The sequence below is a fragment of the Eupeodes corollae genome, chromosome 2, assembly GCF_945859685.1.
Source record: "Eupeodes corollae chromosome 2, idEupCoro1.1, whole genome shotgun sequence".
In the NCBI taxonomy this organism is placed as follows: domain Eukaryota; kingdom Metazoa; phylum Arthropoda; class Insecta; order Diptera; family Syrphidae; genus Eupeodes; species Eupeodes corollae.
Window position 1 is genome coordinate 44,387,662 of NC_079148.1, and position 18,943 is coordinate 44,406,604.

The 18,943-nt window shown below is 37.1% G+C and overlaps 1 protein-coding gene across 1 annotated transcript in view; it reads right to left on the minus strand.

The window, feature by feature from the left end:
- LOC129944888 (uncharacterized) overlaps nucleotides 1-17,964 on the minus strand; it is a 37,235-nt gene extending 19,271 nt beyond the window's left edge. Inside the window, exon 1 of the mRNA XM_056054550.1 lies at nucleotides 17,947-17,964. Coding sequence (XP_055910525.1) covers nucleotides 17,947-17,964 — 18 coding nt within the window. The remainder of the gene's footprint in view (nucleotides 1-17,946) is intronic.
- Nucleotides 17,965-18,943: the final 979 nt, after the last annotated feature.

Below are 18,943 nucleotides of genomic sequence, written 5' to 3' on the forward strand. Positions count from 1 at the left end.
TCTTATTATAAAAAAATTATGCGGAAGGTAATATCAGACTTTGCTTTCGTAATTTAGAAAAATAGTTAGTCAATTTTTATTTTATTCATAGAAATTCTGTGTAATGTACGTAGAATGCAATTATTTCAAGTTGAAAAGCTTTCTGCCTCATCTTGATAATCATTTGTTTATGTACACCACTATTTGATTTAAAACAATACAAAAACTGAAGGCTCACCCAGGCGTATACTTACTTTTATTTTGTGTTTGTGGCCTTTATTTCTTTTAATAAAATAATTGCTTTTTAAGAGATTGAGAATTTCTAACTGAAACACAATATTCAAATTTCTATTGACCAAGCTCCATGATATAGTGTTAACACATTTGATGCATCTTCTTCTTTCTTAAGTTGGCGCTTCAGCGTATCAGTCTCAAGTAAAAGATCCCGCCAGCTTACTAGATCTCTATTTTGCTGCCTCCAGTTTCTAATACCAACTCAGCGTGCTTCTGTCACAACTTAACAGCTCCACCAGATATGAAGTCTGCTTCTGGTTCTAGCCATCTTAATCGGTGAACACGTACTTTTTTGACCAGTGGCAAGTCCCTGTACAGCTCGTATAGCTCGTGATTGTATTGTCTCTGCCATATATTATTTTGCCTGCTGGCACAAACCGGTCCGTATATAATGTACGAAGAACCTTCCTCTCAAAGACTTCAAAGAATCCTTCATCAACCTGTGACGGAATCCATGATTCTGTAGTAAGATTTGGATGATCAAGGTTTTGTTTAGCGTCTCCTTGGTACTTCGCGATAGGGTCTTATTCCTCAGTTGCTGCCAAAGAAACAGCAACTAGCAAGTGTATTTCTACATTTTATTTCAGCGCTTATGTCATTTGCGGCATTAACATTAGAACCCAGATAGATACTTTCATTTACCACCTCGAAGTTATACCTATCTATGATTCCTTCTGTCCGAGTCTACGATAGGAATCACTTCTATTCGATGACAGTGAATACTTTTTTTTGTTCTCGTTATCACAAGACCCATTTCAGTGGGTCTCCAAACACATGAGGAATTCTTCCTCTTCCTCGGTTCCAACGCTCGTTGTGAATGACACTCCATTTGTTAGCTCTTTTAAAAAAGCAAATCTCTTTGCTAGGCAGTTCGCTGCCAATTCAACGCTGCCAGTAAGTGTTATGACCCCGCCTGTACTTGATCGAGTTAATGATTCTATTGGGCAAATCTTTTTTCGCACTCGTACGGTAGTGAGAGTCCTAAAAGATCTTAACATACATAAATCTGCTGGTCCGGATGGTATTCCCGCTATTGTTCTGAAGAGTTGTTCTTAATCGCTGGCAAAAGCACTGCGTAAGCTTTTTCATTTGTCCTACTCGTCAGGTCGCGTTACGAGCGGATGGAAAACCGCATTTGTCCAGCTTATTCCCAAAAAAGGCGAATCTTCCTCACCGTCTAGTTACCGACCGATTGCACTTACGTCTCTTTTTTCCAAAGTCATGGAAACGCTGGTTAATTATCAAGAAATATCTTGAAAAACGGAAGCTTCTTATTGACCGACAGTATGGCTTTAGTAGCAATAGGTCCACTGTTGATCTCATGGTTCATCTCACCGAACAGTGGAACAAATCTTTACATAGTTTTGGAGAAAGTAAGATTATTGCACCAGATATTTCAAAAGCATTTGATAGGGTTTGGCATCAGGCTCTCTTATCGAAAATGCGTGCTTTCGTTTTTCATGAGTCCCTCCTTCATTGGATCAGTAATTACCTTCCAAATCGTTCAATACAAGTTGTATTGGATGGATTCAAATCTGAAAACCACAAAATAAATGCTGGTGTTCCCCAGGGCTCTGTTTTATCTCCCACGCTCTTTCTCATTTTAATTAATGATCTCCTGTCTGCAACATCTAATCCAATACATTGTTTCGCTGACGATAGAACTCTTAGCTTTTAATATTCGTTTTTAGATTCACATCTCTCTTCTTCGGATGTGGAACTGCAACGATAAAATATGATAAGCTCATTAAATTCCGACATAAACAGCATTGTACAATGGGGAATAAGAAACCGCGTGGAATTTAATGCTTCTAAAACGCAATGCTGTCTTGTATCGTTAAAGCGATAAAGCCATTATCCATAAATGGCACATGCATCGAGGAGACTGAACATCTCAATATTCTCGGTATGTGTATCACCAACCACCTTTTGTGGAACGATCACATATGCGATGAGGCCAAAGATGCCTCAAGATGTTTGGGTTTTCTAAGACGATGCAAGAAGTTTTTCTCCCCCTCTGATCTAGCTGTTATTTACAAGACTTACGAGTATATACGTCCAAAGAAGTACCCGTGGCATGATGGTTAGTGCTTTGGACTGTCATGCAAGGGGTCTTGGGTTCAATCCCTGCCTGTTCCACCTTAATTAAAAAAAAAATAATTTTCGCGGGTACTGCGTCTTTCGAGGAATTGACAATTCCTTCAAGAGTAATTCTTGTCATGAAAAAGTGCTTTCTCAATTAAGATAACCGTTCGAATTCGGCCTAAAATTGTAGGTCCCTTCCATTCCTGACAACAGTACTCGCACACAGGAATGGTTGAGAGTTGTAAGTCACTAGGCCCTGGTTCACAACGGACTGTTGCGCCACCCCATTCGATTTTGATATACGTCCAAAGCTTGAGTATAACTCCCATATCTAAGCTGGTGCTCCTGCAACTTACTTAAACCTCTTGGATAGTATTGAACGTAGAGCATTTAGATTGATTGGTGATATTACCATCATAAGATCATTTACGTCACTTGAACATCGTCGAAATGTTTCTTGTCTCACCCTCTTTTACCTTTATTTTAATGGCTTATGCTCTAGAGAAATAGGCAGCTGCACTCCTCCCCTTAAACAGTTCAACCGTAATACTCTCGCTTCTAGGAATGCTCATCAATATACCCTCGAGCCCAACTTCGGTCGTACTGTCAAGTACAGAGATTCGTTCTTTGGCCGAACTACGCGAATGTGGAATGTCTTGCCACACTCTGTCTTTCCCAGCTATTGCAATATTCAGGAATTGAAAACCAATGTGCCATGTCATCTCCTTTAAAACCCTCTCTCCCTTTCCAAGTGCTTACACTTTGTCTATATAAAAAGGGTAATATATCCCTTTGAGTGTGCGCTTATTATACAAAAAAAACTTCTCATCCATTGTGGGGTTCTTTGCAAGCTCTAAAGATATTTTGTTGGCGAAGATTTAACGATGAATCTTCTCCTCGTGGTTAATGTTCACCTCATAGTTTCCATAAGTATTCGCATGCGCAGTTTTGCACCAAAAAGATAGTGTTTGAAATCTATGTTGGCTGCTCTGTATACGTGCGAATGCCAAGTATGCGAGAGGAGTGTCTTCTGTCGATAGCAATATTGGTTGCAGGTTTGATCATCGGGGGACGGCGGAGCGGCGTGCCTTCGTGGATATCCGAAGGGAGAAATCTATATCTGCTCAGCAATATGTTGTTTTTTTTTAGGAAGTCGATAAGCCTGAGCCCGTTTTCAGACGTTATGTCGTGCATGCTATTTCTACCGATTGACCTACCAAAGATCACTTATTTACCCATAAGGACATTAAAGTCTTCCAATAGTAGTTTAACGTTATTTTTAGGGTATTGCTCAAAGGTGTTGGTGGTGATCTCATAGAATTATTTAGTGGTAACATCATTCTCTTCCGTTGTGACATGCACGTAGATAAGGATCAGTTGGTGAAATTTGGCCTTAATGCGAATTATTGTCACTTTTTCGTCAACATAATGAAAGCTCAAAAATCTTTGCTTAAATTTTCCTTGAAAGCAAACCCTAAAAACGCTTCCTCCCATCGAGTAAGAACTTGCCATAGTAGTTATCGCAGCTTAGTATATTCTTAATGCCTGGTTCATTGCAATGTATTTCTTTTAGTGTTGTAGTGCTGTAATATCAGCAGCTTTGATTTCTGCGAGGGTATCGGCAAGCTGCTCTGCTTTGCAGGGGGGGGGATTGTTGGGAGTATTATCAGCATTATCAGTCCATTCATCCGAGGCTATTTCCTGTTTTTCATGACAATCGGGTTTTACTTTCATGGCCAGCTTCTGAGACATGCGCTGCGCATGACTGATAGATTGTTGGAGCTGGTTCCTTAGAGCGAACTCTGTTTTTTTGCTCCTACTTCTGAGAAGTAAGGCACCACTAAGAGGGTTCTACCTATGCATATATATATATGTTTAGGGTTTTTCAATTAGAATTTTTTATATTAACAAAATTGTAATTTGCTAGAAAATTCAAGGGTTCTTTATATTATTATAAGGAGAAAGGTAAACCATTACCAATGAAAAATTATTCCAGCCAAATAGCTGCCATGGCTTCAGTTGCCTCCATATCCTTTTTTATATGTCCTCGATAATTTCACTTATTTCATCTTAAAGGTCTTGAATTGATTCTCAAGTACTGGTCTTAAAGCGACCTACTCTTTGTCATTTTCTAAGCGTAAGAGCATGTTCGGAAAATATGTAGAATGTTCATTGAATGTTTTACTTAAACAATTTACGATATTATGGATCAGGGATGACTAAAGTTATACCTTGTCCTAAATCACCAAACAATTAAAACATAAATTATCTTAATTGAAACCTCATTTTCAAATTTGTACAACCTAAAATTTGGACATTAATTGTTTTTAGAAAAATATTTCACTTAATTAACTGATCCAAATCTCAAAAAAAAGTGATTTAAACTGGAATTTTTCTAAAACAAAGAAATTCAAACCCTTCAAATATGTTTCATCTTATACAAAATATTGTTATTAACATTTTTTTAAAAAATTCAATCCAATTGACAGCGATTCTAATAAAAATGAATGCCAAAAATGCTACTACCTACATTTAATGTCTCAGAAATCTCGAACAAAAAACAACTTAAGATTAAATTTTTGAAATTTTTCAAAAGAAAATTTTGATTCGATGAAATGTAATTCGAAAAATCTCTATAAGTACTAATTGAAAGTATCAAACGTTACATTCGTTTTTATTCTTGGAATTGCCAAAAACCTAATTCTCTTATACTTAATATTGGCGAATAAAGGGACACTATGTATTTCAATACCTAAATAACTGACAAAATTCTCGAATATAGACTGGTCCAATACATTTGATATTGATAGTGATTTATAAATAACTTAATTAAGTGTGTAATAAGAGTCAATACCTACCTTGATAATCACAGTAAATATTCATTAGAAATTACTTTCAATTGACATATCAATGATAAATTAAGAGAAATAAATTCACTTTCATTAGAATTCAAACTAAATTTTCAAAAAACCCATTTTCAACATATCTTTATGGAAACGTCTGCATATACGATACGTATAAGAATTTGTTTCTTACAAGATTTATAATGCACCTAAATGTTTTCCTGTAAATATGTATATGTGAGTACATTTCTAATATAACACTTCTTGACTAGTTCAATTTATACAATAACTTATTTAATGTCACTTCTAACTTTTCTCCCAATGTCCACAAATCCACATAATGTACATACATTTCAAATAAACTAAATATTGCACTTTCAATTTGAGTATATCTAAATGTCCACTGAATTGAAGATAGACATTTACCGCAAAAGTCCCATCTGCAGCAGATGAAATAGACTACTTCAAATAAAGTTATACTCTGACATAGTTTGTACTTGAATACAGGGCCGGACTTATAAGATATAAAAGAGGCTGGGATGCGACCCACGCTGATAACTTCCCATCCCGTCTTTCGATTTGTTTTGCTTAAAAGTTTGTAGGTTTTCGTAGTGTGTTAAAAAAGTTGTCAGTTGGATTATTTTAAACAATTTAAAAACTATCAACAATATTTTGCAACTTTAGTAGCATTTGCGTACTATTTTTTATAGATTTTAATTTTTTATGGAAAACTCACAATTGTTTTTTATAACAAATTTACTGAATGTCAAAAACAATATTTTCTGTGAAATAAAATAATTTTGAAGACAATACTTTTAATTTTTGAAATGATATTTAATTCGAAAATCAATGTTTAAAAACTTTTGTTAACGTTTTTAATTTTTTGTAAAAAAAAACTCTCAATTCGATTTTTCCTAAAACTTTACCATTTGTTGAAAACGCTATTCTTTATTCCGCAAAATTGTTTTGGAGAAAAAATCATTTTTTTGTTCGTACAATTTTTGAGGTGACAAATATTTGTTTTCATTTGTTTTTATTTATAAAAAAACCTTTAATTACATTTTTTTTAAATACATTTGTTTGGTATCGCATAATGATATATAATATAAAATTTAATTCAAGTCTCAAGCGTTATTCGTTCGTGAGATATTCAGGGTTAACTAAAATGTGTACCTTTTTTCAAATTGCTATGGTAAAAAAAACACACTTATTGCATTATTATCTGTAAATAAAATCTATTTGAAGACTATATCTCTATTGGTTCTTGAGCTATGGACGACGAAAAAAACGTCAAACACACACACGCACAGACATCTCTCCAAAAATATTTTATTTTGATTCTAGGGACCTCTAAACGTCGAGAATGCCAAAATTTTCAATTTGACAAATCGGCCCCATTACAATAATTTTCTATGAAGATTAAAGATTAAAAAATCCCTTTAATGATGTTAAGAATGTTAGGTAATTAATACTTTTTAAAAGCCCACCTACTACCATGCCTATTGCCTGGCAAAAATCCTAGTTTCAAACCCTCCTAGTGGGTGCCGGACGGTAATGATCAACACAGTTGTCAAGTGCGGATCAGCTAAGGTCAGGTTGAATTGCCTTCTTCTGAGGATTAGCGAGGAAAGTCTAGTGGCTCTCGAAAAGGCCAAATTCAAACTTAGTTTTGGCATGAGGAATGCCAAAATTAAAATTCTGCAGAGTCGGGGAACAGACACCGACAAAGCTGATGACAACATCGAGGTTGACGATGTTGTTAGAGGAGTCGAGGTCCATAGCGAGCCCCAGCTCTGCAGTTGAAAATAATTAAAAACGCGCTGAAGGTCATCTAGTTTAATCTGCAGCACTCCAAGTGTGCTTCAGATAATCTGAGAGTTTTCCTTATGGTGGAAAACTTCGACATTGGCGTTATTCAGGAACCGTGGATAAACGGCCTCAAGGTGCGAGGCCTCCAAGACAACCAATACGACCTCTTTTATAAAACCGAAGATCAAGACCAATGTAATCCCAGAACTTGTATTTTAGCGAAGAAACATTTAAAAGATTTTTTATGACCAAATTTTAGCACTCCCGATCTGACAGTTGTCGGATTTAAAGATAAGAATACACAGGGTTTGCTGTTGGCCTCTTTTTACTCTGCACATAATGCACCATCACCTCCGAAGGAGGTGTGCAAAATCATAACCGAAGCTAAAATCAAAAAGGCAAACCTTCTGATCGGAGGCGACGCAATTGCTCAACATATCCTTTGGGGAAGTTCTGAGATCAACAAACGAGGTGAGTCACTTTATGATTTTATTATTGAAAATAATTTGACCATTTGTAATTTGCCCTTTCGTCTTTCCGAGCTCGGAAAATTATGATGGATGGGAGGATGTAACTTTGGTAAACAACCATAATTTATTAGTGGAGAATTGGAGAGTTTCTCCTTTGAATTCGTTTTTGGATCTTCGGATTCTTTTTTCAAATTGATTTCGAGTCGAAAAACCCTCAGCCTTATAAAAATCCCAAAAGAACTGACTGGAAGAAATTCAGTCAAATTGCTTATTCCAAACTAAGCAACTTACCGAATCTCACTGAATCGATAGGAGACCTTGAATCAAAGGTGAAAACCTTTGAAACTTCTATAAGTAAAGCTTTTAGAGTCTCTTGCCAAGTTAAATATAGCCGTAAGACCCTTCCTTCTTGGTGGAATAAAGAACTGTCCAGTCATAGGAAAATGACGAGGACAATTTTCAATATCTGCCACAAACAAATGTTTTACCAACCGTATAAAGACTCTCTTAAAATTTACAAGCAAGTCCTGTTGTTAGCCAAAAGACAGGCTGGAGAGAATACTGTCAATCAATCAAAGACATAAAGGACTCCGCAAGGCTCAGGAAAGTATTATCGAAATAACATTGTAATCTTTCATTTCTGAGGCTATTTTAGATGGAACCTGGACAGCCTCTTCAGCCGAATCTCTTGAGCTACTGATGAAGACGCACTTTCCGGGTTGCGAGAGTGATAACCCCGGATCGCTTGAAACCACAGAGCTAAACGTAGCTCATATGGAGCAAGTCAATTCCGTTATAACCAGAGAAAATATTTTGTGGGCCATGAATACTTTTTCTCCATATAAATCCCCAGGCATATATGGCATACTGCCAGTTATGCTTCAAAAGTTGCATGATGTGGCAGCTCCATGGCTCAAAGGATGTCTCCTTCTCAAACATGTGCCCATGTCGTGGAGACAGGTCAAAGTAGTTTTTATCCCGAAAGTGGGTAGGCGAGGTCCAGAATCCGCGATGGATTTCAGACCAATAAACTTAGCATCCTAGTTGTACGACCTCTCGAAAGCTCTCAGCGTGCTTATCTTAAGGGTAAATCGACAGAGACTGCCCTCCATGAGGAAGTGCGTACTATAAAAAAAAACAATACATTATAAAGAATTTACTCTTGCTACCTTCCTAGACATAGAAGTTGCTTTTAACAACGTCCTTACCGAATCCATAGAAGAATCACTCGTTAAGTTCGGTGTAGAAGACTTCATTCAAGAATGGATTATTTCCATGCTCAGTGGTAGGGAGATTCAAGCCACTCCAGGCAATACAATCGCAACAAAACACGTGAGTAGGGGAGCACCCCAGGGTGGTGTCCTTTCGCCTCTTCTATGGCTTCTGGTCATGGAGACAATTCTCGTTAAATTAGATAGATTTGGAGTGAAGGCGGTAGCCTATGCGGATGATTTGGTGCTATTGGTCTCAGGAAAGTACACCTCTGTGATTAGTGAAATCACGGAGTCAGCTTTGAAGAAAGTTAGCAGCTGAGCCACGAGTTGTGGACTAGGAGTTAACCAAAGTAAAATTGAACTGTTGCTCTTTACCACCAAAGCTTAAGTACCGCCTTTCAAGCTACCTCGACTCAACGGTCAAATCCTATCATTGTCTTCCAGGGGTTATACTCGACCCTAAACTAAACTGGAAACTAAATATTGAAGAACGGGTTAAGAAGGCCTGTGTTGTCTTCCACGCCTGCAGCAAAAAGTGGGGACTTCAGTCGAAGATGATTTTATGTCAAATCTTAACATATGGGTCGATTGTGTGGTGGACTGCTCTTAACAAAGCCTATAATATTGATAAGCTTAAGAAGGTTCAGAGAACAGCTTGCGTGGGCACCACAGGGAAAATGCGTACATTCCCAAGGGACGCCTTAAACGTTATTTTGGATCTTCTACCAATCGACCTTTTTATTAAATACATAGTTTCCTGCAGCGCTATTAGGCTGAAGGAATCAAACAGCTGGTTGTCAAAACCTTATGGTCACAGCAACACAACGAAATTGATTCCCTCAGATATTATCTCGGTAGACACTGACTACTGCACTCCTACTTTGAGCCTTAGTAAGGGTTTAAAGGTTATTTTCAAATCCAGAGAAGATTGGGAGGATGACATCGTGTCGATAGGTTTCGACACAACCATCCTTACTGACGGCTCAGAGATGGAGTGCGGAGTTGGTTCTGGGATCTTTTTTTAGTCCTTAAATGAAGCTAAATCCTTTAGGCTTCCTGACTTTGCTAGCACTTTTCAGGCTGAACTGCTGGCAATAAGGGATACATGTAAGATACTTTAACAAAGCTCAAACCAGACAAAGATTAGAGACCTAATCTTTTTTCTCAATGCGACAAAATGGCTCTAACATAATCGCTATGAAGCTTCTCTATAAATCTTTCCCTTTCTAACACAGGTCAAACGAGTTTTGGTATCAAAACGGCGCACTACAGCGCTAATTGGATCTCAGGCTAGGTTGCCTTGAGATCGCCATTTCTACCACCTACCACCAAGCCTATTTTCACTCTTGTAAATAATTTTTCTTTTACCTTTTGATAAATTTGTGATACCTATATGGCCCTTAAAAAAGCCTCAGTTCTTAACTTTGACGAAATGAAAACTTCTATAAAGAAATTTGGTTCCTTGAAAAAAAGGTATAAACGCAATTAGATCCGCTTATGCCTGCACCATATAGCTACTGTCGAATCCTTAGTTTCGGATTAAATTTGTATTGAAGCTAAAATAACTAAAATTGAACTTCTCATTTTAAATAAAATGGAAACTTTCTAAACTTATTTAAATTGAATGAAAGCATTTCAGTATTTAAACGTATACACTTCACATACAGTACACAATACACACATCATCATAAATGATGCAAGGACATTTATATAGATTCTTAGTTCGATTGTTTAATTGACGTTAAATGACTCAAAACTTAAAGTCGTGGTTTTTGATTGAATTTAGATTTCAAATCTTTTTTGTCTATATGTGGTTTTATTTAATCAATTAAATAGTCAAATGTTGGAACCTTTCCCCTAGAAGAAGAACTTTTTCGAGTATTTATTTGACTTTGTGTGTTATGCGATGGAGACGACGCGACGACGAAGACAAGGATACTATGGATGGGAAATGGAAAATGGAAACCTTCTTTATCATGACCGCTTTTAGCAATTTCAATTGAAAATTATATAGAACTAGCTTGAATGTACGAGTATATTTATCAAAGGAATGATGTGTTTGAGTAGAATACTCTTGTGTTTTGAAATTCAACGGAATACGTACTGAACAAAGAAACAAGAAACCAAGTTCTATAATATAAGATTTCAATTGAAGTTCAAATTGCTTATGGGTTTATTTAGGAATTGATTTAATATGGTTATTATTTAATTTATTTAGACAAAAGTTGATTATCAATTGATGTCCTTTTTTTCTTTTTAAAAGATAAATATTTAGTTTGCAGCTTTTGATAATTGATTTTAACTGATGGTAATTTATTTGCAGGAAAACAGAATTTCTCACAACTCAAAACCCATACAAAATTCTCAAAAGTAAGTAAAAAACATGTTATTTTGGATAAAAAACATTATTTTTATTATTTATTAAATACTATTTGTTCAAAAAAAAAACGGCAGCATTAAAAAACAAACAACCTCTCAAAATAAAATACACAAAATAACCAACCATTAACCAATGTCATTTCAAGACAATTTAGATTTGTATTTTCTGATTTTATGGGTTATGGGTTTTTGGTTAGCCTTTTTTCCGAAATTCAATTAAGTGATAAACTTCATTAATAGAAATTCAAAATTAGATGTCTATGGATCAATTCAAGTTTTCAGTGTAACTAGAAACTTTCCAAGAGTGCCCTTAAAAACTTGCAATTGATATTTGCAAGTTATAAGCCTGACTGTCATTTTGATAGTGCATTTAGAAATATTAAAGTTAAAATATTTGTCTGTAAAGGTATTCGAGATGTTTGTTTTGTTTTTCGTTTTTGAGAATTCCTTTGATAGGGAGTATATCTGGTTAGCTTTACGGAGGAGAGGCATTTTAGAAAAACTAATTGTATTATTAAAGTAACACATGATGGATACGAGGGTCACGTTCTGCACGATGGAAGGTTGTCAGATGAGTCCGTAGGGGAGTCAGACAGGGCTGTATTCTGTCGTCAATATTGTTTTTGTTGGTGACAAGTAATATACTGCGTTAAGCTTTGTCAGGTAACCGTAGCGCAGGGAAAGCACTTGGATTACTCTCTCATAGGATCATGGATCTCCATCTCCATCAAATTACAATAAGTGTGGAAAGAGAAGCAGAAATATTGGGCTGAAAATTAATTCCAGCAAAACAAAAAAGATCAGCCTAGGAACCCGACCAAACTCTCAAATAAATATTTCCCCGCAACCAGTGGAAAAAGTGGAGAGCTTTCAATACCTTCTAAGTATTGTCTCCAAAGAAAACGGAACCGAACAAGACTTCATCTGCCGCATCGGCAAATCAAAAGCGGCCTTCGGTATATTGTCGAAAATTTATAGGAGTAACTCTGTCAGCTTAAGAACAAAGTAACGACAGTTTCGCACAAATGTCGAATCTGTGCTTCTTTATGGGTGCAGCACGGTGCAGAAAGGTTACTTCAGCCATAACAAGAAAGTTGTAAACCTTTGTGAATGTCTTTGTAACATCCTAAGGATTATCTGTATATCAAATGAAGGAGTTCAAAGAAGGACAGGCCAGGAACCTATAGACTCTATAACACGAAGACGTAAGTGGCAATGGGTTGGACGTACGCTTCGAAAAGGTAAAGACTGCATTGCAGGCCAAGAAATGCAATGGAATCCGCTCACAAGGACAGTCGAGGCGGAGTCAGCGTCACTGGGCAAAAGTTGGAGAGAGCTGAAATACATCTCCAGAAGCCGTACACTATGGAGCGTAGGCGTAATAGAGGCCCTTTGCCCTTTAAGAGGTTTCCAATGGACTTAACAGGTCTGAGGACTAAGAGAAGTAAGTAAGTAAACTTTGCCCAGAAGTTGAGGAGAGTGATGAGTACATAAAAACAAGTTAAGTTGAGGTCATTTTCAATGACACTCCTTTTGTACTTTAAGATCTCATCTCATTGTCAATTCTGCTAACCCGAATAATATCGCCGCTATTTTTTTGTAGAAGTCTCCTTTATCGTTGCAAAACCACAACGAGAGCTTTTCCATCAGTACTATTTTAGAGGTCTCTTTTCAAGAGCATGCAAAACAGCTTCTTATTATCGTCCAATCGCTCTTAAGTTTCTTTTGTCCAAGTCCATGGGAAAGCTCATCAATTTTCAACTCAAGAAATATCTCGAAGATAGAAAGCTTCTTAATAACCAGCAGTACGGCTTTCACAACAATAGGTCCACTGGTGATCTCATTGTTCATCTCACTGAACAGTGGAACAAATCTCTAAGTAGTTTTTAAAAAAGTTAGATTATTGCACTTGAAATTTCAAAGTCATTTAATAGAGTTTTGCATCAAGCTTTCTTATTAATAGTGCATGCATTTGGTATTAATGAATCTCTTCTTTGTTCGGTTAAAAATAATCTTCTAGAGCATTCTAATCAAGTAGTTTTGGGCGGGTAGAAATCTCGTGCTTCAGATGTGGACTACCAATGTCAGCACATGATAAATTCTGATCTTGACAGCATTGTCCAATGGGCAACCCAAAACCGCTTAGAATGGAATGGTTTGAAAACACAGTACTGTACACTGTTGCAAAAACGTACCCCAATTCCATTTTCGAAGGGTGGCACTTGAGTAGAGGATTCACGATTTTCAGTTCTGGGAATGTACACGACAATATATCTCTTGTAAAGTGACCATATATTTAAGTTTTTAGGGTTTTTTCCGACGATGCAAGAATTTTTTTGATTTGGCTATAATTTACACAGTCCAAAACTTGAGTATAATTCTCATATATAGGTTGGTGCCCCCATTAAAAACTTGAGTCTTTTGGATAGAATTGAAAAGAGAGCTCTAAATTGACAGGCAATCGTTCTCTTGCTGAGGCATTTGCTACTCCTGCATACCGACGAAAGGTCTTCTGCAGTCAGTTGCATTTCTTCCCTCAAGCAATTCAACCGTAAAGATTGTACTTCTGGGAATGCGCATCAGTTTACCCTTGAGTCCCATTTCGGGGCGTTCACAAAATAAAAAAATAAGTTAATTTCTTTAAAAAAAGGGATGCGACCCACTATGATAACTTCCTATCCCATCTGTCGATTTAACTTGCTTAAAAGTTTGTAGGTTTTCGTGTTTTGTTAAAAAAGTTGTGAGTTTAATTATTCTAAACAATTTCAAAATGACCAACAATATAAAGCATATGATGAAAAAGCTTGATTTCAAAATCTATTTTGGTAAACGAGATTTTTATTCGAAAATCAATTTTGATTGTATAAACGAAATTAATTTAAAGCCAATGTATTCACGAGATGTCGAGAACCGAACATCAATTTTTACGTTACATACTTATGAACGCACCATCGAATATTCCCTCCATCATAAAGAGTTCACTATGGTTGCTTTCCTTGACATCGAAGGTGCCTTTAACAACGTGGACACATCTGCAATCACTTCTGCACTGACATCTCTAACTGTAGAGAGTTCGCTTCGGGAGTTAATTCATTTAATGCTTACTAGCATAATAATTAACTCAAAACTGGGCAACGCTTTTAGTAGACGATTCGTTAGTAGAGGGACACCGCAACGTGGTGTTCTATCCCCTCTCCTCTGGAACATAGTGGTGAATGAAATCCTAACTAGTCTGGATGCGGAGGGTTTCGGACGACGTTGCTATAGCAGTTTCAGGAAAGCATCTTAATATCCTAAAAGAACTCTTACTTGGACAGACTAATACTTTGTCGTGTTAGCCCACACAAAACCGATCTGGTCTTATTTTCGAGGAGATACAAAATTCCATTTGTCAACCCTCCTTACATTAAAGGAATCCAATGAAAATTCTCAGACGAGGCCAAATACCTAGGTCTTGTCTTAGACAAAAAACTAAATTGGAAACGCAACGTACAGGAAAGAGTCAAAAAAGCTACTGTAGCTCTCTTTTCTTGCAAAAAAGCTATTGGTAATAAATGGGGTTTACAACCCAGAATCACGCATTGGCTATACACATCGGTAATCAGACCGATTTTAACGTACGGTGTGGCAGTATGGTGGACTGCTTTAGAGAAAGGTATAAACAGGGATAAGTTGAATAAAGTTCAACGTTCAGCCTGCCTATGTATAAGCGGATCGCTTCGCACGACCCCGTCTGCGGCACTGGACACCTTGCTCTACCTTACACCTCTTGACATATTTAGTAAACAAATAGCTGCAAGCTCTGCTATCCGCCTCAATGCTTCGTCGCAGTGGACTAACAACAACATTGGCCACTCCGTAATTCTAAGGTACTTAGAATCAATTCCAAAGCACACAGACTACACCATCCCCCAACTACAATTCGATAGGAATTTCCAGATTTCTATACCTACCAGATCTTTTTGGGAGGATAGGATATTCTTAGAGGATGAGTCAATCCACTTTTACACAGATGGCTCAAAGACCAAAGAAGGGGTTGGTGGTGGTGTGTACTCTGAACGACTGAAATTAAGTCTCTCATTCCGCCTTCCCAATCATTGTAGCGTGTTCCAGGCGGAACTTTTGGCGATTAAGGAAGTCTTGTCTTGGCTCAAAGAAAACGTGATATCAACATCTGATATCCGTATTTGCTCTGATAGCCAGGCCGCTATCAAATCTCTGGACTCTGTCTCTACAAACTCTATAACAGTCCATAACTGTCGATGTAATATTCACCTTTGCTGGGTGCCGGGCCATAGAGACATTCCAGGTAACTGTAAGGCAGATGAACTCGCCAGGAACGGTACAGTACAGCCCATCCTACCACGTTTGGCAAGTACTGGCATACCAATCGCTACTTGTAAACTGCTACTTATGCAAGACGCTGCGAGGAGGGCAGGCACCAGGTGGACCAACATCACCACGTGTCAAGCCACAAAAAACATCTGGCCAACACTGGATTTAAAACGTTCAAGGTGCTTGCTCTCTCTAAGCAGATCGCATATAAGATCGATAATAGGTGTCATAACCGGACACTGTCTAATAGGAAAGCACGCCATGAGACTAGGCGTATTCTCAAATGACTTTTGCAGAAGCTGTATGGACGAGGAAGAGGAAGAAACGGTTCTTCATCTTCTCTGCACATGCCCTGCTCTAGCTCGAAAACGCAGAATTACCTAGGAGAATTCTTCTTTAACGATCTAAACGATCTAAATCATATCAGTATAATCAGCCTCTCACGTTTCGTAAGGGACTCTAACTGCTTCCATTGAGCTTAGGAGGAAGCCTCAAGGTTCATGTGGTATCACAATGGGCCATTAAACTGGCCTAAGTGTGTCCGTTTTCATCTTGGACAGCCACTATAACCTAACCTAAATATCTCAAAGTTGTGAAAATATATTTAAGTCGAAAATACATTTTTATCAGGTTTTGTTATTCTTTTAGGATTTTAATTGTTTGTGAAAAAAACTGTTATTTTTTTTTTTTTTTTCAAAATGCTACTGAATGTTGACAACAATATTTTAAAAAAAATAAAATTAATTTAAAGCTAATATCTCAAAGTTTTGAAAAGGTATTTGAGTCGAAAACCTGCTTTTACTAACTTTTTTAATTTTTCTTTAGGTTTTTGTTTTTTGTAAGACAACTGTCAATTGGATTTTCTCAAAATTTTACCAAAAATTAAAATAATACTTTTTATAAGAAAGCCAAAAATAGTTTAAAATGTATTATCAGACTAACCGAGATTTTAGACTAAGTTTACCAATAATGTGGTTGGTAATTGAAAACGGTGCAGGAAACGTTGTTTGGAATTCAAAGATTAAATTTCCTGCAATTAAAAAAAGACTCCAACATCACATACAAATGTTTATAAGAAAAACAACTCCGCTATATACGGACCTAGAAGGGTTATTTTCTAAGAAAAACATTATGGGTATTGACGCACTGTACTTTGAATTTGAAAAAAAAATTCTTTACAAAAAGACAATCTAAATCATTGTTTGTACTTTTTCTACCTTTAATTTCATTTTGATAGGATATTATTTGACGGACTGTTGTTTCAACTTTCACTTTCTATTAGAATCATGAAAACATTAAATCGTTTTCTAAAGATCCCAATCAAGGTCAAAATCATTTAAGCAGAAATAAATGACAAAGTATATGAATAAGTTAAAGTATAAAGGCCTTATAGCAACGATAGCAAACATTTTGTCATTAATTTGACTAACCGATGTTAACTAACTTGAAATTATCTAGCGGGAAATAATTTTCAGGGAAAGGACTTTGTTTATTTTTGTTATTCTATTAGTTTTTTTCCGTTTGAACCATTCAAATTTACTGCGAGACCAACTCAATCCACTAAAACAAACGACTCCTTAAAAATAAAAAAGGTTTCAGAAATACCAATACAAGCACAAAACTACGGCTTGTAAGTCTATACTGTAGTATAGACCTTTTTTCGAAATTGACATTTTTCGAATTGACATATTTGATTGTTTTTTATTCCTTCTCTTAAAACCCATTTAAAAAGTAAAATGAAGTTTCTAAACATTTCCTTGAAATTGTATCCAAATACATAAATTAAGTTCCTTTCACAAACATAAAGTTATATGCCCATAGTTTCTTTCTACTTCCTCTTTATTACAATTTATTTCTTCGGCTATACTAAGTCTATAAATCAAAGGTTTTTTATATTTGTGTTTTCCTTTTCTAAGGTTCAATAAACATTTTAAATTTCAAAGAGCCAACTCATAAATTCTAAACAAAAAAAAGGTTCTCCAGTCACATACAAATTTCCATTAATATCCGATCCATCCATCTCATTTAAACCCCTCTCTGCCATCGCCATCTGAAGCCGTCGACGCTAATGCCGTTAAATAAATTGTCACTCTTTCAGTACAAGTGGCTATAAAAGCCAAACAATTGCTTCAACACCCTCGCACACTACCTAACCTACTAACTATGCCAATGTATGGGTATATCTCCAACACCGAACAATGCGCTGAGCTCCATCAGTTGTTGTTCCTTTGTACCATCATCATCATCATCATCAGTAGCAGCAGCAGAAGCAACGTTGCTTGCAACATACTTTACCACTATTTTCATTAGCTTACAATCGTCTGCTTTTGAAGGCCGAACCGCACTCACTCCAACTCTGCATCAACAACAACTCCTCCTCCACCCACCGAGATCCCAAGGACTTCCCATCGTAGCTCAAGTTACAGAGGGTACAACAAAAAAAAAAAGTAAAATAAGGGAAAACAACCATCAATAAGCCATCAGCGCTATTGCGCGGAAAATCAACAACATACGCTTCCGCTTCCGTAAACAACTCACCTTCTTCACCTTCTGCATGTTGTTTTGTTCTGTTCGGTTGGGTTCGGAGTTCGGGCTACAAAAGAAATGTAAAGCAGGTGTGTCTTATCCTTTTCGTTTTGCTGTACCTGTAGTGGCACTGCCACATGCTACCAAAACCATCGTAAAAGAATACACAAGTACTGCGACACCACCGAAAGGTAAATTGTTTGTCCCCAGGATCCTGCAGCAGTATAAGCAGCAGCAACAGCAGCACAGCAAAAATAAAAATAAATACAAAAACAATGTTAACGAACCCCAAAAAGGACGAAGGGGCCGACGACGATGACGATGACAACAAAGACGAAAAAGAGGATGACGACGGAAGTAAAGAAATTATCCGTCTAAATGCAATTTGTCATTTTAATACCCAAGCATTATTAGGAGCAACTTGTCTTCGCATCATGCAGAACAGGATGGATGGCGATGCTCTGGCGGTAAAGAAACCTATCTGTATCTCCAGGCTGGAGCATGGCGACCCAACAGACACCCATCACTGTGCTGTACTGTGCCCTGGTGTGCTGTGCTGTGCGAGTCCTTCCTTATTTTTTAAGCACAAAGAAAAACAATACAAGGAAATGCAAACCGCATCCCTACCGTTGCCGTTATGTATGTCGCGTCACTCCGCTTCGCTTCTCTCCTGCTGTCGTCTTCATCATCATAGCGCTGCAGAGTATTCAACACTCTCCCCCTCCCTTACCATCGTCATGATGCTTGAAATTCTTCTTGACGCCACATCACATATTGGTGTGGGACCATCAAGTTAAAAAGGATTTCATCCCATCGCATCCCCATCCATCCTTTCTTTCAAGGAGTAAATGAGGGAAAAAATTAATGACGACACACAAAACAATTTATTGCTCCTTGTGGCAAAAGCGGTTTAGAGGTGCCTGTGAGCGCCAGTGAGTGCCAAACAAAACCGCATCCTGTTGCCTTGTCGCAAAAGGATAGCAATGCGGGTGAATAAGTTATAGACACT